The 20714-nt window shown below is 54.1% G+C and overlaps 10 protein-coding genes across 10 annotated transcripts; 3 read left to right on the forward strand and 7 right to left on the reverse strand.

Annotated features, from left to right (window-relative positions):
• The first annotated feature begins 512 nt into the window (after positions 1-512).
• IAQ61_008195 (uncharacterized protein) lies at positions 513-4716 on the forward strand. Its single transcript, XM_003840283.2, has 6 exons — positions 513-845; positions 1021-1099; positions 1205-1296; positions 1445-2475; positions 2527-2634; positions 2682-4716. Exons 3-6 carry the CDS (start codon positions 1236-1238, stop codon positions 4680-4682), a joined length of 3201 nt encoding a protein of 1066 aa, XP_003840331.1. The 5' UTR covers positions 513-845; positions 1021-1099; positions 1205-1235; the 3' UTR covers positions 4683-4716.
• Positions 4717-5964: 1248 nt separating this feature from the next.
• On the reverse strand, positions 5965-7410 carry IAQ61_008196 (uncharacterized protein; the record flags this gene model as incomplete). The annotated part of the gene is made up of 1 exon (XM_003840282.2): positions 5965-7410. The coding sequence occupies one exon, from the start codon at positions 7408-7410 to the stop codon at positions 5965-5967; it is 1446 nt and encodes a 481-aa protein (XP_003840330.2).
• A 62-nt stretch (positions 7411-7472) lies between these two features.
• IAQ61_008197 (uncharacterized protein) lies at positions 7473-7661 on the reverse strand (the record flags this gene model as incomplete). Its single annotated transcript, XM_066097888.1, has 1 exon — positions 7473-7661. One exon carries the CDS (start codon positions 7659-7661, stop codon positions 7473-7475), a length of 189 nt encoding a protein of 62 aa, XP_065952385.1.
• Positions 7662-7906: 245 nt separating this feature from the next.
• Positions 7907-9053, reverse strand: TIF6 (Eukaryotic translation initiation factor 6; the record flags this gene model as incomplete). Its single annotated transcript, XM_003840281.2, has 4 exons — positions 8838-9053; positions 8708-8779; positions 8084-8595; positions 7907-8028 (listed from the first exon to the last, which is right to left on the reverse strand). Exons 1-4 carry the CDS (start codon positions 8870-8872, stop codon positions 7907-7909), a joined length of 741 nt encoding a protein of 246 aa, XP_003840329.1. The 5' UTR covers positions 8873-9053.
• A 1057-nt stretch (positions 9054-10110) lies between these two features.
• IAQ61_008199 (uncharacterized protein) lies at positions 10111-12382 on the reverse strand (the record flags this gene model as incomplete). Its single annotated transcript, XM_003840280.2, has 3 exons — positions 10111-10146; positions 10194-10387; positions 10450-12382. 3 exons carry the CDS (start codon positions 12380-12382, stop codon positions 10111-10113), a joined length of 2163 nt encoding a protein of 720 aa, XP_003840328.2.
• A 336-nt stretch (positions 12383-12718) lies between these two features.
• Positions 12719-13057, forward strand: IAQ61_008200 (uncharacterized protein; the record flags this gene model as incomplete). The annotated part of the gene is made up of 1 exon (XM_066097889.1): positions 12719-13057. One exon carries the CDS (start codon positions 12719-12721, stop codon positions 13055-13057), a length of 339 nt encoding a protein of 112 aa, XP_065952386.1.
• A 524-nt stretch (positions 13058-13581) lies between these two features.
• Positions 13582-15053, forward strand: IAQ61_008201 (uncharacterized protein; the record flags this gene model as incomplete). Its single annotated transcript, XM_066097890.1, has 4 exons — positions 13582-13657; positions 13864-13910; positions 14047-14424; positions 14520-15053. 4 exons carry the CDS (start codon positions 13582-13584, stop codon positions 15051-15053), a joined length of 1035 nt encoding a protein of 344 aa, XP_065952387.1.
• Positions 15054-15193: 140 nt separating this feature from the next.
• IAQ61_008202 (uncharacterized protein) lies at positions 15194-16127 on the reverse strand (the record flags this gene model as incomplete). Its single annotated transcript, XM_066097891.1, has 3 exons — positions 15992-16127; positions 15795-15919; positions 15194-15716 (listed from the first exon to the last, which is right to left on the reverse strand). The coding sequence occupies exons 1-3, from the start codon at positions 16088-16090 to the stop codon at positions 15194-15196; spliced, it is 747 nt and encodes a 248-aa protein (XP_065952388.1). The 5' UTR covers positions 16091-16127.
• On the reverse strand, positions 16128-18944 carry IAQ61_008203 (uncharacterized protein). Its single transcript, XM_003840276.2, has 3 exons — positions 18663-18944; positions 17701-18583; positions 16128-17651 (listed from the first exon to the last, which is right to left on the reverse strand). The coding sequence occupies exons 1-3, from the start codon at positions 18681-18683 to the stop codon at positions 16594-16596; spliced, it is 1962 nt and encodes a 653-aa protein (XP_003840324.1). The 5' UTR covers positions 18684-18944; the 3' UTR covers positions 16128-16593.
• A 234-nt stretch (positions 18945-19178) lies between these two features.
• IAQ61_008204 (uncharacterized protein) lies at positions 19179-20667 on the reverse strand (the record flags this gene model as incomplete). The annotated part of the gene is made up of 3 exons (XM_003840275.2): positions 19936-20667; positions 19412-19880; positions 19179-19355 (listed from the first exon to the last, which is right to left on the reverse strand). The coding sequence occupies exons 1-3, from the start codon at positions 20649-20651 to the stop codon at positions 19179-19181; spliced, it is 1362 nt and encodes a 453-aa protein (XP_003840323.2). The 5' UTR covers positions 20652-20667.
• Between the last annotated feature and the right edge of the window lie 47 nt (positions 20668-20714).

The following is a 20714-nucleotide window of genomic DNA, read 5'->3' on the forward strand; positions in this document are numbered from 1 at the left end:
CATCTCGGTGATCGACCCGCCTAGTGTGCGCTAAATGACGTGCAATTTGAAACTTGGGATGAAGCAACTCAAGAGCTCCGAGAAGGCATGGCGCAGTTGTGCCAGGAGAATTTTAAAGATGTGTCAGGAGGTATAGATGGGAGGAGCTGGATCTGTTGTACAATGTGTGTGGGAATCTATGCCACATTGTTCAGGTACCGTACCGGTGCCGGTACCATGATTGTTCTTTCTGCTCGCCAGATGCTGATGGGTCGCAATAGCATGAAAGCAAATGAAGAAGGGCACGAGCCGTGTGATCTGGTAGATATGGATCTCTGTATGACTCTTATTTCTAATGGATCATTTCATCATACTACCTGCTACTCTTACGGCCTATTGTTCCACAGTTGTTGCGTTTGCAAAGTAATCCCTCTTTAGCGTTCCTAATTGGGTTAGCCTCCGGACGATGGATTGATCCAAGCAACAACTTTCCACCCTATGCGATCGACCAACACGACGTACAGTACCTTCGACTCTTCTTGTACTTCGGTCCCTGACTGAGCGACCTTGGTTCAAGTGGAATATCGCCCTTTGCTATCGTATATACGCAACAAGACTCACACAGCAACTGTGCCTTGCCGAGCATTTCGACTCCACCGCTACCCGGCCAGGGCTACCCACCTATTACCTTTCTTGCAGCACGCCCGCAACTACTACTTCCAGGAAAACCAAGCATACAGACGCTCGGAGACTATTGAATAAATCTCCGAAAAAAACTCGATGATTCCAGTCTGGTGATTCTGACGTCCGCATTGCATTGCCAGTCAGAGTCGTAGCGGGAAAAAAGGACGGACACGGGGCCCAAGGTAAGTCACCATCACTTCAGCAATCTTGTCACATACCCAAGGCAAGATATTCAAGCTTAAGCGTCATCCATCGACGCCAGCAACCTGGATTGTCTTTCTACCGCATCTTTACATGGCACTACCACTCGCTTCCTGAGGTTGCACGGCTGACACGCGTTTCTTGCGGCTTCTTTAGACTCATTTGGCCCCTTGAGCATACACAGCTTTGAGGAGAGTACTGCCCCGCAAGCGCATGTACGCGGCTATACCGACTTGTACGTTTTATTCTCTCCAGGGCTCCATGAAGTGTGTTCATGCAGCTTGCCTGCATCCGCTTATGGTACCAACTTGGACACGGGTCAGCGGCTGATGCTCCACAGGGCTGCCGGTACCATCTGACGCAAGGACAAGATGCCGCCCAAACGCAAGAATAAAGCGACAAAGGCCATGACCAGAAACACCACCAAATCACGTACGTCCTCGCCCTCCCCCCTCCCCCCCCCCTTTTTTTTCTCTCCCTATGCCATGCGCAACATGGTTCCCTATTGCAGATAGGGTTTTGCAGTCTGCAGTGTACACATGGTCTCAGGCTCGAATGCGGACTAACATTTGCCCGCTAGCCGCAAACAGGCATAGTGCAGGAGCCGCTAAGCGAACTGGCCTCGGGACAGAAGGAGCGACAGGCAAGATGTCTCGCCTTGCTCCTTCAGTACCATTCCAAATGACCACGCGCCGCGGTGCAAAGGGAACGTCCAACACTGGCAGTCCTGTTGGGCCTTCCAGCATCGACTCGACCAGCCGTCGCAGTTCTCTGGCCGACAATGCGCATCAGGGCGAAGATGCGCCCTCAGACCTTGAAGATGCGCGACCAGCCAAGCGCAGCCGAACATCGACCGATTCTGGTTCGCCGCAAATGTCTAATGATGCCTCGTCCGACCACAACACTCCTATGCAGCGAACGCCATCCCCATCGCCCTCGTCAGAGCCGCAGAAAGCCGCCGGGGGGCCGCCCTTGACGGTGTCCAAGGCAGCCGGCAAAAAGAGGCGCGCTTCCGAGGATTCGACAAAGTCCGACAAGACGCCTAGCACTCGTCCTGATGGTCTGCTAACCCGTGCCCAAAGCGATGCCTCTGAAACACTACAGCCGCGCAGGAAAAAGCGCAAGACAACAGAAAACTCATCCGGCAATGCCGACCAGCCGCCCGAATTGACTGATGCTAGTACTGCTCCCAATTCGCCTGAGCAGATGCCAGATGTCGATGGCAGTCAGACGCTTCAGAATGTTTTGCCGACCAATGGCGATGCCCCTGCAAAGTCTGGCAGACGCCTTCCTGGTCGTCGCCGCCAACCGCATCCGGACATCAACATTGAGACTGATCTGCGCCGACAGCTCAACCTCAAAATGAGTTATCGCAGTCTGGCCAAGGTGCAAAAGATTCTTCTGGATGAATTGTCGAGCCGCACCACGAGTCATCTAGAGAAAGACGCAGAGTACCACACGCAATGTCCCGAATACGAACCCTTGATGGCGGATTTGGATCGGCGTCGCCGCAGCCGTCTGGACGAGATTGATGCTATTCGCACCTATCGACTGGAACAGCTGGAGCGCATTCGAATTGCCGAGGAGCGCATACAGAAAGAGCAATTCATTGTAGGTGCTTTTCTTAGCATTTTCCACCTACTTCTCACTAATCACGTGCAGAACCGCTTCCAAGAACTGCAGGATGACTACTTGCTGCAATGTTACTTCCGCATGAAGCAAATTGAGCGAGAAATGAAAGGCGAGGAAGCTGATGCGACTGATGATGAGGTAAGAGCCATCGTCCCTTCCCAAGGCCAACTGCTTATAAGATCTAGGACAACGTACTTCCTCCAACCTATACTGATGAACCACATGCTGAAGTGGATGATCGCATTGGCTCCAAATATGCCTCACGCAGCCGCGCATATGTTGAAGCTGACAGGGCACTTGAACACGAATCGATACGGCGTCGCTTTGATCGCGCCCGTATAGCGTTCGTCGAGGCCGATGAAGATGCGGATGACTCGATTGAAGATCTACCTGGTGGCTTTGCGCACTACGCCGGACCTGATCGCAAGACAGCTATCGCACACTACAACATCGCAAGTCTCGCTGATGCTGCACTCGAGGTTGAAAGAACGCCTTCCCCGCCACCAAAGGTTCAGGACGCTCCCGTGATTTCAAACGAGCATGCTACACTCCTTATGATACTTGCAGACGCCTCTTCCCAGTGCACTCGGCCGAATGATGCGCAGTCATCTGCTAAGGAAATCGCAACACAGCAGCCCTTATCCCAGTCGCCTCCGCGAGCTCCCACACCAGAGATCAAACAAGAGCTACCTAGACAGACATCTCCCATCTTACCTCCAAGCGATATACCGCTTATCATGCCGTCACAAGCGGCACATAGCAGCCCTGTGAAAAGCAATCAATCGACTCCAGTGGCCTACCCTAAGCCAAATACATTGAACAATGTAGAAAAGTCGATCAGCACCGAGACAGCAACCCCCGCAAGGATTTCGACTCATCGAATTATGGACATCTTGAATGACGACCAAGAGGTCCCCGTATCAAAGCTGAGGGAGGCTCAACCCGCAGCAGCAGAGCAAGGTATTTCGGCTTTGGCGGACAAGGAGCTCGCACGTAAACAGGTCACATCACCCAAAAGTAACACGCATCTGTCGGAAACTGCCGCCACCCGGGATGACCCCCCTGTTGACCAAGCATTGATGGATGCCCTAGGAGGGCCTTCGCAAACAAGCAATCCTTCCACGTCACCATCCACGCACCATCGTACTTGGCAACCCCCAAATACTGAGCCGCCAAGGGAAGCAGAAGAGTCGCTCCGTCGTCGGGATCCCCTTCAGAGGATTAGGGAAATGCTAGACAGGAAAGCTCGTGAAAATGGCAGAGATCCTCCTGAACGCTCACAGTACTGGCGGACTCCGCCTTATGCCGGAATGGCAACTGGGCAGAGCACGCAGGAACGCTCAGATGTGGCTGGCTACGATCCACAACGCCCATCTACCGGTCTCTATGAATCCTCGCCTACTGTTGGATCGGCCTATGTTCCTGTAGGCCGTCGTCCATCGCACGATCAAGGCGCTGCGCAATGGGAGCAGGACAGAGGGATGAGTGGTTCACAGAGCTCTCAGCAGCCTACAGCCTCGCCATACGCTTCAGCCAGCACGCCTCACGGTTATCAGGCCGATCATCATCGGCCGGGACCCAATTCCCCCACACATCAGAGCCCTTATGCTCCTCCTACAAGCTCCATGCCACTCCCACCCAAACCACCTGGACCTCCACCAGCTGGACCCATCAACTTCCGCTTCGCACATTACGACCCTGCTCCAGGCCGACAGTCATACCCACCACCGTCGCCAAGCTACGCACCCGCATCTCATCCCAGCCATGCCCCCCCTCCACCTCAATTCGCACCCATCTACGGCAGTCCGCCCTACCAAGTCGGTTACGTACCTCCGGCTGGATCGTTCCAGGCACCACCTCCCCCCTCCGGGCTACCCAGCTACCCACCTCTCAAGATCCACCAATACGGTGGACAGCCCATCCTCCCCGCAAACATGGCCCCTCCATCACAAGTAGGCACAGCGCCCATGACCTTCATCGGCCAGCCAGCACCTCCACCGGCCTTCTCGCCCCCACAAGGCCAACACCCAGGCCCACACTACGAGCCCCAGCGCGAAACAGCCCAGGGCGAGCGGGCCTCGGAGCCGCAGTCGAGACCACGCCGTCAGTATCGAAGTTACCACGCGCCTGGCACCCAGTTTAGGAGCTATCAGGGTCCGGGTGAGAATCGGCGGAGGGGCACTTGAATCTTTTGCAGGTACCTTTTTTTTTTGGCGACGGAGGAGGGGGGGCTTGTTGGTGGGTTCTCTCTTGCCTGTTGTGTACCTGTGCCTTTGTGCCCTGTCTGTATAACTCCCATAAAAACCGCTTCCTTCGCCTTGGATACATCGGGGATAATGAAGACTTCTTCTTCTTCTTCTTCTTCTTCTTCTTCTTCTTCTTCTTCCTTTTTTTTGAGAAGGGGGGGCGGGGAAGGCAATCAAAAAAAGGTCATGGCGTTGCATAGCGTGGCCCAATTTATTGATTGCTTATTCTATCTTTCCTACCTGCCTCTCTCTCTTCTTTCTTGCTCGTTCTTGCTTTTTGGCCTGCTGGTGCATTGCTTCGTCCTCTCTCCGCCGGAACCCCGCGCGTGCTTTGGGTTGGGGTTGTTTTCGAGGTGGGATTTGCTTGGGCATGGGCAGGAGGACGGGACGGGACGGGACGGGACGGCATGGCGCTGTAGGATACGGGAGTGTATGGTACTGTATGGCAAGGCACTGTCGTTTTTGTGAATCCTTTCTTTTTGTTTTTTTTTTTCGCGGTAGGATTCTTGCTTTTTGTTGCGCGCGCGCGGGGCGGGGGTTTGATACCATGGGTGGGTGGATGTGTGGGCGAGTGAGTGAATAGATGAGTGAGTTGGTGAGTCGGTGGATAGGATAGTTGGATGGGCAGGTGGATGGATAGCTGACATGCGGTATGGTTCACAAGACGCATGCCTATTTTAGAAATCCCACCACTGTTATATCCTCGTTCTTCTTCTTTTCTTTTCTTTTTTTTTTTGGCTTCTTTCCGGCTTCTTTTGCGGCGAGTATGCAAGTATAAAAGTACGCAAGTCGCAAGGTCGCGACGTCGCAAAAGTCAGGCGTGGAGTCGAATGGGGATGCGAGGTTTGATTTTGGTCTTTTTGGAGATGTTGATTGTTTGTTTGCTGATTTGCTGGACTCGACTGACTGGCTGGATCGAATTACAAAATACGACTTGACTCAAACGCTACCATCGGACTGAAAAGTTGTACTTTATTTTTTGTTGTTCACGTATGAGGATTTGAAATCTTTTATACTCTTCACATCACGCTGCTTCTACATAGTAGTCTCATCGGTACTTGCACTGAGGGATTTAGGGAGATATCGATATCGATACCAGAGGAAGATGGAGATGAAAAAACCCAATCCGGCCCATCCCATCCATGCATCCAACACCCCTCCAACCTGCACGAGCACTTCGCACAGATCCATCCATCCAAACACGCAAACATCCCCCACCCCCCTACGCCCCCCGCCCAACCCTCGACCCAGGCGTCCACTCCCCACCCCCCATTACCCCAAACCCACGCCCAGCCCCAACCCGCCCCGGCGTCTTCCCCCCCACATTCTCCAGCAGCCGTTGAGCAGCAGGCGTCAAGTCCGCCTTGACCTTGCGAGCAGGCGTGAGCGGCGCAGCGTGTAAGCGTGAGCGAGCGGGCGTAGGAGCAGAAGGAAACCGAGGGGTATGAGAGGGAAAGATGCCAAGGGAAGAAGTGGGTGAGTTGATCTTTTTATTTGCGACTTGTGCGCGATTCGCAGAAATCCTGTCCACCATTTTCAGGTGGAGTTTTTCGCGCGACGAGGCGGCGGGGAGGGTGAAGGGTGTGGCTTTTGAGTTGCTGTCGACGCCGAATTTCTCGAGGAGGTTGGTGGGTGCCGAGTCGGAGTCGGAGTCTGGGTCTGGCTCGGGCTCGGGCGGTTGTGCGTCGACAAAGGCGTAGCCGTTGACTCTGGGGGTTTCGGAGCCCGTGTAGCCGGCTTCGCTGGCATGGAGGCGGGGATGTCCGGCCACGGCGTCGCGGATGGCGGATAGGGTTGGGCTCGTTGGTCTCGTGGGCTCTGCTTCTGGGGCGGGGAGGCGGGTATTGTTGTAGAGGACTGCTTTTGGGGGTGCGAGGGAAGCGTCCTCTGCTCGTTGTGCGCGAGTGGGAGCCCATTGCTCGACGCCGTCGGGATTGAACATGAGGCTGTTGAAGGCCGTGTGTTTGTGGAAGGTGGGAGCTGCGGGTCGGAGGTCGAGGTCTTGACTCGGGCGGTTTACAATCGCAACATCTTGTGATTTCGTAGTCGCAGCGTGGGCCTCGAGCACTCGTTGTTGCGCCATGCGCTGCTTGCTGGCATACATGTTGCCATCGTGCATCCACCTTGTCTTGTTGAATTTGGCTTGATTCTGTTTGTCGATGATCTGGCTGAAGCTCTCCTGGTCCTCGCTGATGTATTTCGCCTGGAAAGCCCCAAGGCTCAAATCCAGGTCTCGGCGATCCAGCTTGCCCAACCCCTCATCACCGTCTGACGTGGCGGCTCCTGCTTCAACAGCGGCGACGGGAGTATCCGGCCCCCAGACACTGGGCGTCCTCTCTGGAGCGCCACCTGGACGGTCCAGCCGTGTACGCGCTGCTACCGTAGACTTTCCGCGTGGGTGAGGCGTCATGACCTGGGTGAGCTTGTTGGCAGCTTCGCGGATCCATGATTTGTCTTTGCTCTCGATGGCATTCAGGTAGTCGCGCTGCGCATCGGCCTCTGCAAGCCCGGGGAAGAAGTCGCGGCGAATAATGTGCGATACAGCTGACGTATATGTGTCTTCGTCCAGCACCACCGACGGGCGCTTGATGCGTTTCGGCGCGGGCGGTGGTGCCATGAGTGCGCTCGACGTGCTGCGCTTCCCCAGCGCAGTTGACTGCGACGCCATGGCAGGCTGAGGAGTATGTGACCGCGTCGCAAGACCAGATGGTTGGAATCCGAGATGGTAGTTTACTTGGGCGATTTATTCAATGGGCTGAAAATGTCGTTCCTGGTTGTGAATTCAAGATGGTGGGAGGAGGATGGTGTTTTGGTAGTGGTAGTCACATTGTTTGGCTCGTGCTCTTCTGCCGAGCGGCAGGTGACTTCACCGCCTTCAGCCCTACGAACTGTACCCTGATACGTCATCCGGCCCTGCATGTCATGGGCGGCTCATGACCTGCCACCCCTTGCCCTATCACACGAAGATTGAGATTGAAAGCCATGACTGCATCAGCCAGATCACGCAAACGGGTACATTGGCACGTTTTGTCAGATGACTACAGACCCGCAAATGCTCCGTGTCATTTTGTTCGGCGTGCCAGAATGAAATACCAAGGGCACATGTTGCTGAACAGTCCCGGTGCTCGTACTATGCTCTCGAAGCAGATCCTACTACAAAGACACTAATAGAAAGATTCAACCATGGCATCCTTGTGCGTCGTATTGATATTGCTGGGTCCATTGCCTTCGCCTAGCCTGAAGACAGACTCGACGACTGACAACTCTGTGGCTGTGGTATCGAGACCTGTAGTCCATGTCAGTACAGTGTTACTTTTTTCCACAAGAGCAAACCAGCCTACCTGTAACCGCCATCCAATCATTAACAACCATACCCGCACCCACCACGGCACTGCCACGATTCACACTGCCCGCAACGAGGGGTACCTGCAGCAGACTAGAAAGCTCGTCCTGGTCCTGAATCGACGTCTTTGGGTGGACAATGCCGCCTTGATTGCTCAATGCCATGTATGATCCAGTGAGGACGTTGTCTGCAATGGTCTGCCTAAACACCTCGACACCGAGCACATCTGCTATTATCTCCTCTGTTTCCCGCTCAATGTCTGGATGTACTAGAGCAACATGGTCGTTACAACATATGACGTTGCCCAACGCTGATAACCGCTCTTCTATCCGCTGAATCTTGACGCTGTCTGGTATGGAGTTTCGCAAATGTTGGAGCTCTTGGTCGGTCGTGGTGGTGGGGACAAGAAGTCCTTTCTTGTTACCAGCCGTGAGGCGGCCGACGATCCGGGTGCCTGCTATGGTAGCATGGCAGATTGGTATGACGTCTTGGAGTTCGGCTTCGAAGACACTGTAACAGACACTCTTAGAACATGCTCCTACGACTGCGCACCCCGGACGAAGCGCTGCTGCCTACTGCGCTGCGCGGGGGCGCACAACAACCGTCAAAAGTATGAGCGTACCTGTAAAAGTTCTCAGATGCGCCGACTGCGACAATTGCATACGCATTGGTAAGGGTAGAGAAGACCCCGACCCTAGATGGTAGATTCATTAGCCCAAGCCGAGAAGCTCAAACATCTCCACCGCACTTACTCGTTGGAGTTTTCGAATTGGGCGCGAACAGCCATGATTACAGGCTCGAGTTTGCTTGTAGGAGTAGTATGATTTGCGTGCACTGGCTATCTGTAGGATCCGTCGATATATCGTAACTTGTATGTTGTGTGTACGCGCAGTATCGTGAGCAACGTCGTGGTTGTTGTGCTTCTTATTGTAGTTTTTTTCCGACTCGAGCAAAAACTCGAGAGCGACGCAACGGTTTAGTAGAAAGTCGACATCATTTCGCCCCGCTACCTGATCGAGCCTAGCCGCTTGGCAATCTTCGACTCATCGTGAGTTTGATCGTCGCACCCTTGCACAGATGGTAAAATCACAGCCACAGCATGTTGCATCCGCCACCACTGATACTATTCTGTGCGACTGTTCATCATAGCCATTATGATTGCGAGTGAAGTGAGTCACTTTTGTCGAAATCTTGGTGCTGCATGTATCGTATGGATAGCTGTCAGCATTTTCATGCTCCCCGTTCATCTCTTCTCAGGCGCATCACCGTGCCAGCCTGGTAAAGTGTAAGGAACCTTCTTCAACTGGTGCCTCGACACCCGTGCGTGCTTCAGTTGCAGACCATCTACACAGTAGTCCTTGAGCGGATATCGCAAATGCGAAGTAGCATGTCATTCGTCTCATCTCTCCTCTCAGCCCCATAACGGACTACGCGTGATTAGAACCACAATCATTATACCCATGTCTCTCTTACACGCACCACATCACTTCGTTTCAGTCTTCTCCATATTGTGAAGAAAATTTTGGCGCTCATCCGTGCCAATAACTGTGATTAAATTACCAGAACAATGCTTCCGACAAGCCCGCCTACGGCAGAGACTGTGCACACTCGACTATTCGAAACTACGCGACCGAATGCAGCTGCTCAAAAAGTAACAACGCCCGCTAAGCTATGCCAGCCGCTACCAAAGTCATAACCAGATTTGGCTGAAAAGTGTGTGTAGAGATATGTACAACAGCGGGAATTCCACTTTTCACCAAAAACCAAAACCAACCGACGTGGAAACAATGCCCCATCGTTGGACTCGGCCCGCCAAAGCAAACATAAACATAATCGTAAATACCAAACATGATGGTGTCGTGACATGGTTCATTATGGAGGGAGATCGTCGTGCAGCGCAGCCGTCGATATGCAAGAAATAGGGTCCCAGGATTCAAAGGACCGAGAGTATATGTACGAAAGTCAGGGACTGCGTTCCGTGCTTTTTATCGGGGAGAGAGGGGGGAGGTGTCGAGTCCTTGTCGTCTAGGATTTCCTTGCCACAAGGACTGCGAGAACGATCTAAGGGCTGTTAGCGTTCGCTGGAGGAACCCAGTGGGTAGACTTACTATCACCACTATAAGCACCGTGCCAATGACGGACATGATGCGATTCAGATTGCGCCACCAAACTGCCTTCTGGAAGGCTTTGTCGTCTGCAGGTCCGAATTGGTAGCTGAAATGCTGGTCCATATCAGCCTGACTAGGAGTGGGGGCCACGGTCGGATCAGGGGGTAGGGGCAAGCACGACGCGAGCATCCAAGCTATAGTACACAAGTTAGCCCCAGAATCGACGTACAGACATCAACGATGTAGTCTGACTTACACAGAGGAAAGATGAACCCCAGACAGAAAAAAAGAATCTGTCTGTTCTGGCGGCCAAAGAGCGTAGAGCCAAGGTCATCATCCAAAGATGGCGCTGTCCAGATCCCGTAACGCGAATGTCCTCTCAGGTCGGGTCTCAGGCGCGGTGTCGAATATCCACTCAAAGGGTGCATGGTGGGCCCGACTACATAGAGGTTTCCGTCCACATGTTGAATCTCGTCAGACAACGACATAGTATCTGTTTGGGAACCGCGATGCCTCGGTCGGTTTCGTGGACGGTAGATGTTCACGGGAAAGTTGGCCTCTGATGGAGTGTTCGAGCGCGCGCTGTGCGAAGTTCCCATGCGGATGCTGCCTGACGATTCGGATTCCGGAGCCGCTGAAACACAGATTCGTTCCCCCCGCTGGTAATACACCTTTGCCCATCCAGGGATGTTGTTCTGTATAAAAGTCGAGATGTCGGAATTGGACGAGCCGGGCCGCGACTCCACGGATGCGTCGCTGTTGAGTCTTCGGAGGTATCCGGAATTCTTCATGCGCAACGGAACAGATGTGGGCAACGGGGAGATTGTATCCAGATGTTCCGTAGTATCCTTGGAATCAGAGGAATCCCTGGAAGTAGGAGAGAACAGGGGCCGAGGTACTGCAGATACTGCCGTATTTCCTTCTGAGAAGGACGCATTCTCCGTGGATGACTGTTCGCTTGCCTCGGTGTAGTCTCTTAGTCTGGGGATCGAGATGCGTGCAGGCCCGTCCAGGCTCTCTGGGGATTGCGACCTCCCACCCAAGGATCGAGAGTTTCGTGCAATGGACCGAGAGTCACGATCCGACATGGACTGGATGGTTGACAGTTGAGAGCTCCATTGGTGAATCAGCGAGCGGTCTTGCATCCGGACAAAGTAGGGTGTGCTCTGGGATTCGGAGCGCAGGCTATTGGCGGTCGGCGCGCGTACAATGGGATAATCGATTCGGGTTCCGTTGGCGAATCTGACCGTGTGCGCTTCATGAAGAGTCGGGGGCGGATGGGTGAGCGGTGGGTAGGTGGGGTCGATGCTGGTGTAGGAGATTTCCGAGAAGGCTATGGAGGCACAAGAGGTCTGTGGTCTCAGGGCGTGTTCTCGATCTCGAGAATCCGAGTCTTGTTCACAGACAGAGGATGGTCTCTCTCCGTGGGTGACACTTGACAGGTTTCCGGTATTGCTATTTTCGGCTTGGTCGGCGGCAGGAACGGGCGAAGCAGCGGCGGCCTTGGGCGTTAATGCACGATTGCGGCTCTCCAGGGAGTCTCCACCCGAAGAGGATGGGGGAACGGCACGGATTGTAGGTCTCCGATGAGGTGTGGCTGATTCCTCGGGCAATACCTCCAAACCCTTGTCCCAGTCTTTGTCCTTGTCCTTGTCTTTGTTCTTGGGCTCTGGCGTGGGAGAGGACGGGGGTGTACTTCCTTGGGAGAATCGCAACGAGGCAGGGGAGAAGGAAGTGTTGACGAGCGTGTCTGCCTCTGACGTGCTGGTGGAGGCTGAGTGTCGGAAGCCCTTCTTGCGCGAGAGGATCGGCTGTGGTGTTCTGGCTCGCGTGGCTTCGAATTTGGCGATGGTGCTGGCGACCTGGCTGCCAGCACTTGAAACACGAGATCCTGGCCTCTCAAACCCATAGCCTGGGGCATTGCGAGGGGGGGCCAGAATCTGCGATGGTTCACTGGGGACCGGGTATTTTGAGTAGACATCGGTATCATTGTCCTGCACTATGCGAATTGTTGAATTGGAATGCTGATTGGTCTGCGAGTGGGAGCGCTCATGCAGCGGTTTTCGCGTTGGCGATGCGTTTCCTGGACCAGATCCGGGTCTCGGTGGTGGGAACTTGGGAGCCTGCGAGAGCACTGCACCGATGGAATCCTGTGATGATGCGCGACGATGTGGAGGCAAGCTGGACATGCTGTGTGACCGAAGTTCAGATCCGTAACCCCCGGCTGGTGAGATGGCGAGTGCGAGTGGAGCCGCTGAAACCGATCATTAAAAAAAAATTAGTGGTAAAAAAAAACGACAAGACAGACAATTAAGGGTAAAGAATAAAAATGGCAAAGAATGGGCTAATTGAGGGAGAATGAGTGTGTATGAAGATTGGGGTCAAAAGAGTGACTGAAGACACGCGACGCAAGCCTGCCCCAAAAACGAGTGGAGGGCGCAAAAGGCAAAGGGACGGGGGGGGGGGGAGTTTGAGAGAATGGACGACGAAGGACGAGGACTGGCGGGGGGATAAAAGCTGGAGCAATGGGGGGGGGGAGTGTGGCCGAGTCGTCCGGCCCAAAAGAGAACACTCGCTGCTGGCTCCTGCAAGACGCAGGCAGGCAGGCAGGCACACGCAAGTTCCGCGCCTGCAGGAGCTTCCTGCGCGATCCAATTGACAGCTCAGCCCCGGTCAGCGATCAAAGCACGAGCCGGGCGAGGAGAAACTTTGGGGCTGGGCAAGAGCCGCCAGTGGGTACAGCAAGGTACAGCAGGTACAAGGTTGGGAATGGAGGTTCTGGAGAAAAGGCGACGACATGGTCAACGCTGGCCGTCGTCCCTTGTCAATGCTGGCTTATCGAGCAATCGCCAAGGCACCGGTAGCTGTGGACGCAACGGGCTTGCAGAGAAGCAAAAATGAGCAATGCTCGTCGGAGGGAGTGAACCCAGTGAAGCCAGTGACGTGTTGAAGACGGACGGTTGGATGTCCCCATGGCGCAGCAAGGACTGGCCTGGAGAAAAGAATGGTAGGTACTACTCCAGGAGTACACAGGACAGGTACTACCGTACAAGAGGGAAGCAACTCGGTAGAACTGGCCGGCCAGTGGAGCAGTGCGGTGAGTGGGCTGCAGGGGGTGGTACGCGTGCTATATTGTATGGCTGCTACAATAGTGAGTAGCCAGCTATCGACCTTGGCCTCCAAAGTCCATCCATGTCCCCGACGTGTGAAGCTGGGGACGCGAATGGGGTGGTGCGCATTGGTGTGGTGTTGGCGCGAAACGGCAGGATCGGGGGCGCGGGATGATCCATCAATGGCACGTGACGCCGCTCCCCGTGCTCCAAGCCTCCAAGCCTCCGTCGGACTTCGGCCCAGGATCCTGCGTGCTATTGTTCGCAATCGAGTAACTATGCCTCCGCCCATCAAAGGCTGGCGCGAGAGCATCAGCACGCTGGGGGACATGTACGAAAAGCATATCAAAGGCGGTGGGTGTACCTGTGATTGGCCGGACAAGGCTTTCCCTTCACTCAAAACACACATGGCTCTTCTTTCACCCTTGTCACGACCCCAACGCAACAAGTCTGGATACATGCCAGGCACCACACTGACTTGCTCTTCTTCCATCCTCCACCTCCACTTCTCGCAGAATCCCAAGTTCTCGTTACAAGCATGAAGTCTAATGCCTCGACAGTTCCCAACGCGCCCGTCCTGTCTCCCAACACTGCCGCCCTTCTCTCCGTAAGTTGGCGGGTGGTTTCAAGTTCCACTCGACCCCCCACCACCAATCTTCTTACCATTGTTCTCGACCTACCAAACAGCATACATCAACAAAACTTGCAACCCGCACACTCTTCTAACCACAACCCTTCCGCAGATTGCATATGTCCTCATCTACGTCATCCCATTCTACCTCTCGTCCGCAACCCGGCCCTCGAAAACACTAACCCGCGACGCCCCCTCTTCCATTCGCGCCAGAACAAGGGCTGTCAACGGCTCGACCATTGTCTGCTCTGCAATCACCATCCTCGTCCTCCTCAAACATGATCTCTCTCTCCCCGAGGCCCTTGGTTTTCTCGGCGCATGGCCCATTTCCGTCTGGGACACGGCGCGCTCCATGCTCCTGGTCATCATCCTGTTCGCAGGCCCCATCTTCGAGTATGGCGTCGTGGACGGCGAGTTCAAAGACTGGATCCGGCTAAAGGGTGTCCGCGAGACATTGACCAGTTGGATTGGGTACAGAAACTTCATCGTCGTAGGTCGCCCTCTTTTCCAACACCGCGCACTCCCTCCCCCCCTTCCCCATCCCAGACCAAAACTAACATCCAGCCTTTCCTTCCCGTCCACCAGGGCCCCGTAAGCGAAGAAATCGTCTGGAGATCCTGCATCATCCCCTTGCACATGCTCGCCCACTTCTCCGGCAAACAAGTCGTCTTCCTGACCCCGCTCTACTTTGGCATCGCCCATCTCCACCATTTCTACGAGTTTCGCATCGGACACCCAGAGGTTCCGCTGGCCATGGCCGTCCTGAGATCCCTGTTTCAATTCACGTACACGTCCTTGTTTGGCTTCTTTGCTGCTTTCGTTTATATACGGACGGGGAACGTGTATACCTGTATGCTGGCCCATACCTTTTGCAACTGGATGGGTCTTCCGCGGTTCTACGGCCGTGTGGGGGTCGAGGCTGGGGTGCCGGTTGGGCCTCCTGGCGTGGGGAAGAAGGACGATGAGGATAGGAATCCGTCTGCTTTGCAGGGTACGAGTACGATGTGGACGATTGCGTACTATGTCATTCTTGTCGCGGGTGCTCATGGCTTCTATTCGTTGCTTTTTCCTCTGACGGAGAGCAGTCATGCACTTCCTATAAGTCTTGCCAAGGCGTAAATACGCAAATCATGGCGAAGAATTTGGCGAACCAAGCAAATATATCCTCTTTTCCTATTCAACTTGCACACTCCCCGCCCCAGCAAAGTTGAAAGCCAGGCCAGGATTGAACATGCCCACCATGGAGAAATCAAACCCATTCATCTCGAAGCCGCAATCACCCACCAATTATCCTTTTCATACCCAGCCTCCAACACGACACCCCCAGCCTGCTCTACATCCCCTTCCAACTCGCCCTTTCTATACAAATGATAATACCTCAAAAACGTCCTGTCACTACCCGCCTCCTCACCCCCTTGCCGCCCCCCTTGCCCCTTCCTCTCCTTGGCCACCTTCTCCTTCTTCTGCTTCATCACCCACGGCACCATGACATCTTGCTCGTGACCCTCATCCCACCCCCGCCGACTATCCTTTTGCTCGAGTGCCCACACGTAAATCAGCGCCTTGCCTGGGGAACCCGGCACCCCAGCATCCGCGCGACGCAGGACATTGAGCACGCATCTGACAGCCTCGATGCGTCGAGCCGGTGTGGAGAGATGGTGAATCACGGCTATGGAGATGGCAAAGTCGAAGCTCCTTTCCGGGTGCGGAAGCGACAAACTGTCCGCCACAATGGTGGAATGCGGTTCATGTTGTTTTGCAATCTTGACGAGATTTGTTGAGCTAAGGGGAAAAGGGGAGTGGGTTCCTCGAGTAAGTGTTTATGAATTTGGGCTGGCAGAGCTTGTGGTGTACACATACCGATCTGATCCTACCATGAACACGTTGGGGTTGACGGCAAGATACTTGCCATTTCCACATCCAATGTCTAGCCCGACCGCACCATCTTTTTGCTCTTTCAAGAAGCGTTCAACAATCGGCCATGGCTAATTATTGTTTTGGGGTCAGCTTTTTCTTGCTCTTGGGACTGCAGTTTGCGAGATGTGGGTGACGCACACCTTGTATCTCGTTGATGAAAAATGATGGGCTATCTCCTCGTACACCGAGTGGACATGCTGGGCTTCATAATCTGCTCCTCGCTCATTCGAGTCTGCCATTGGGGTTTACTGGGACCGTGTCGAGTGACGTAGGAACAACGGGTGCTTCATGATGAGGAATTTGCCAAAGAAGGCGCCAAGGCGCCATCGCAGTTAGCGTTCACCTTACCACAGCCCACCATTCATTCAGTAGGAATATATACATGGAGCTGTGACCGCCAATAAGGACCAAAATCAAGGTATAGTATACCGGCAACGTACGGGCTTGTCGGAGTGGATCATGATGCTTACGAATGGCACACAGATTGAGGGTAGTTTCACTAGACACCAAAGAGGTAGAGTCACGATGCTTACTTAGTACTCAGGCTTGTTTTGCAGCAAAATACAAATACATCAGCCATCTTGATTATCAGGCGCTACTATCTCACTGCATTGAGATATTATCAAGCAATCGTTTGACAACTGATCGTACAACACAAAGCAAGCTTGGGCAAAAAGACCCTGTGTGGCGCACCGCTACTGGCGGACAAGGGTATCATGCATCATATCAAAAGCTCCACGGCTCATTTTTTCTTCCCCTTGGTCTTGTCCACAATCTCTACCCAAGATTTATTCACACCTCGCTTTTCGAGAGCCTTCAAGATAGCGTCCTTTTGTGGCCCCTGTACCATGACCTCCATGACAGGAGCTTTCGGACTTGATCCCTGGAGTTTGTCGATGCTAGTGCTACCCGCACAGGTCTTTCGCAGCTCATCAGCAAGTGGCTGAGGTGCAATGTGGTAGGGTTCCAAGCCGTGAACTTTGGATACCGTTTTGTTGCCGCTGCGGGTTTCCAGTGTGATCTGAATTTTTGGTGGCGCGCCAGCCTTGGGCTTACTGTCGTTCAAGTCGGCACCGTTGCGGAGGATGGCGTGGAAAGGTGATGCAGCAGCAACCATGCGTTCAGCTAACGCATCGCGTGCCATCACGCCCGTCGTCAAGGCGGCATTATCTGCTGCAGAAGTGCCAAGGAGAGCATCGGCGATTTGTGGGTTGATCTTGATCATCCGTTTGTTTTTCGAGTCGACCAGATTTTCTGATTCAGCATATGCTATGAGATGTTGTCGGAGCTCTGCAGGTGTGTACAAGCCGCGCGGGTCGGCTTTAGATGCCTCTAAGATGGGATGGATTTTGTCTTTCGGACGTAGCAAGGAGACTACACGTAGTGTTTGGCCAACTGAAGACTGTGAAGTTGCCGATGTGGTCGTACCGCCACTCGCGTTCCCGGCGGTGGATGCGTCCTTCTTGGGCAACTGGTACGGGACGAAAGCCTCTATCCGACGATCTTTGAAATCGATATCCATGATGACAACTTCATTCCCGTCGCGATCCTTGGTCTTGACTATCTTTTGCTTGTCCAGGTACTTGATGAACTTGCGTAGATTCTTCCAACTCGTCTTTTTGATTTGGAGCGAAGATGTTCGGGCGGGCGTGTAGGTCGGGAGGAAAGGCTGGACGAGCTGAGACATGACGTGTGATTGTGAAAGAGGAAACTCGAGGCCGTGGGTGGGATGATCCCGATTGGCGTTCATGTGGTGTCGGACACCAAATAAGAAGGCATTGACAAAGGCCTCGTCGATTTCTGTCGTTGTTAGTAGGCGGCCACACGTGGAGGAATATGGAAGAGCTACCCTTTGTTGTCAATTCCTTGTCATCGATGATGTCTATAAAATCATGGTTAGAGGGAGCGTCTTCGCCCTCGACGCCTTGTCTCTGCTCCGCCTCGGACCGCTCATCAGGACCAGCCTGGAGGGAAACACCGCCTTCATCGTCAAGATCGATGGCTGCCGTGCGCTCCACTAAACTCGCCTCGTCGGCTGCTTCTTCATCCCAGGCTGGGATGAGGTCTGGAGGGTCACGGCCCGGCTTGCCAGTGGCACTCCACGCCCAGAGCTCATCGCCAGCCCAGTGGAAGGTGGAGACGGCCTGGCCTTTGACGCCCTGTACCTGGTCCAGCCCGCTCACATCAATCTCGCATGTGCCTACTGCCATGGGCACTGTAGGGGCCTCGAGGCTCGCAATAGCAACCACGGCACCCTTAGTGGCGCCCTTGGGGAAGGGCGGGCCACGCTGTAGGCCCGGTGTCATGAGGTCTGCGCCGCCTTGCAGCTTCTCGACGACGGCGAGCGGTGTGTGCAACAGAGGCACGATGCGCGGATTGTGCCAGAGCGTGTAGACGGTGGGGTACATTTTGTCGGTGACCTTGACCCATAGCACACGCGGGTGGCCCTGCGTGCCCTCGTGGCTGCCCACATAGATGGTTCCCGATACCTGCTTGAGGTCTGGTCCCGCCGTCGTCGTGAAGCGGGCGCACAAGGCATTTTCTGGCAGCAGCGACCTGCGCAGGGCGGTCAGGGCAGGCGAGGGCGCAGCCTTGTCTTCTGTAGCTGGAGTGTCGCCGGCGGCATCGTCGTTGGTATCGCCATGAACGGGTAACTGGATGTTGAAATCGGCGATAATCTGATCGGCGGTGCGACGGCGCTCGCTGGACTTGAGCGGGCTAAGTGGCTTGATCTGCAGTCGCGGGTGTTAGCCGTGGGACATGGCCTGGAGAAGACGGGGGGAGGTGGGGGGGAAGGGGGGACATACGCACCGTTGGCTTCTTCTTGAACATGATGACGGAAGGTGGTGAATGGGAAATCGCCCCTTTCTAGCAGGGAATTGACGCACCAGGCGTGCCAAAATGTTTACAGACGAGGGCGAGTGGGGGAGGGGTGGTGTGGCCGGACAGTATAAGTTACAACTACATCGTCTCAGCAGGCTTACCGGTAGACGGCAAACTGTAAGACCTGAGGGCTAGGCCATGCCCCGCATGGCCTATGCAGCCCAGGACTTGTAAATTACTACATATGACGTAAAGGCACATCTTTACATCCTTTAGCTCATGGCGCTATCAACTTTGTTAATCGTGAAGTCTTCTATAATTATTTGTCTCGTGTACGGTGTATATACTAACACAGTGGTGTCAGTAACACTGCGCAGTGATATCATCCTCCTCTTTCAACACTGAACACCCATAAGAGTGGGGCTCTCTAAGACGATCAGTCGCATTCATAGCGCTTGACTTGAAGACGTCAATCAACCAAGGGCGCGCTGGCTTCAGTCTATTTCACCTCGACTTTGGCCCATACGGCTCCATGACTGGTAATGTAACGCCAGGTACCAAATCTCTTCGCGATGGATGCGTGCGATCGCTCTCTTCATTGCACACTCCTGGTCTTACCCCTTCAGTGCCTTCAACAGCAACACCGATATTGCCAACGATGGGGTTTGATTCTTGACCCGCCTGTACGAGACACAAGCCGCTTATCATATCCCTTGAAGGCGCATGCCATGTCTCACTGAATCCAAGATGAGAGGCTGTCGCATGATGTGATTCCACTTCCCATTGAGCAACGTGTGGTACTCCTGAGATAGCTGAAAATCGGCCTTGAAGAGGGATATGGATTTGTCGAAAAAATGGTTTGCCGTATTGCCACGTTGTTTCGCATAAAGCGCGTTCTTCGCGCGACATATTTGGAGCGACACATAGATGTGCGATGCTCTGATGGGATGTAGAATAAGTTGGAAGAACGACGGTCTAAGACCTGGGAGGACTCGAGTATATAGCATTTCGGCGTCGTTGAGCAGCGCCTGCCAGCTGGACAGAATATTGTCCGCCTCTGAATAGTTGATGAGCGAAAAGGTCTCCGGTGCAATATGTTCATGTTTGCGCAGCGCAATCAGCCTGTCGTACTTGAGCAGGAGGTCTGTAGAAGGCGCCGCTAGCTCGGCCCCAAAGGTGCGGGCAGTGAACGAGCTGATGCCAAACCTTGGCAAGAGAGTTGCTGTTCAGCCACTTGTAGCTTCTCGGTTCCCCGACGTACTCGAGGTGATGGTATAACCCTGCACCGCCTCTTCGCGTTCGCTCTGTGTCAGTTGGAAGCCTTCGAATCGTTCCGAAGTTATCGTTGGCAAAGAGAAGTGTCACATCTTCCGGAATTGCGAGTCCATTCTCGTAGTACTCTTGCACTTCCTTGTATAGCGCGATCACTTGAGGTACTGCGTCTTCTCTTCCGTAAACGTCTTTGATGATGCGTCTCTGCGTCGACAAGACCTCTTCCAGTAGCTCTTGTGGATTCTCACCATCCATCTCTCGGTCGCCATCACCGCGCATGCCGATTGTAATCACACCCTCAAAACGAGTCGCTCGTTGCGCCCCTTGAACAAAATATTTGCTAATCTTCTCTTTATTCCTTATCCAGCTCCAGCTCTGCTCTGGCCCATAGTACGGCTCATCAAACCACTCATTCATCGCTCGCTGCATCGGTTCATGATGCGAAGTAGATATCACGACTCCGTACTTGTCAGCAAGCTCCTGCTCCGGTACCGGTAAGCCTGGAAGCTGGGGAAAGAGTACGCTAGACAGCAGCAGGATTGGGGAATGCAGGCACCAGTCACGTGCAATCTCTCTCTGCGGGCGCATGTGTGACCCCGGCAGCCTGGCCGTGAGCTTCGTTGCACGTGCGAGCTGTCTTTCAACCCAAGGCCATCCCAGTGTTTCACTCTTGTGTGCCACGAGGTGGGACAAAGAAACGGGCATCTCCCGCACAACCAGGCTTGCCAAGAGCCATTTCTCACTTGGGAACCTTCCTTGGATCCCCCT

This window comes from Plenodomus lingam (assembly GCF_022343315.1).
Source record: "Plenodomus lingam strain CAN1 chromosome Unknown contig_3, whole genome shotgun sequence".
Classification (NCBI taxonomy): domain Eukaryota; kingdom Fungi; phylum Ascomycota; class Dothideomycetes; order Pleosporales; family Leptosphaeriaceae; genus Plenodomus; species Plenodomus lingam.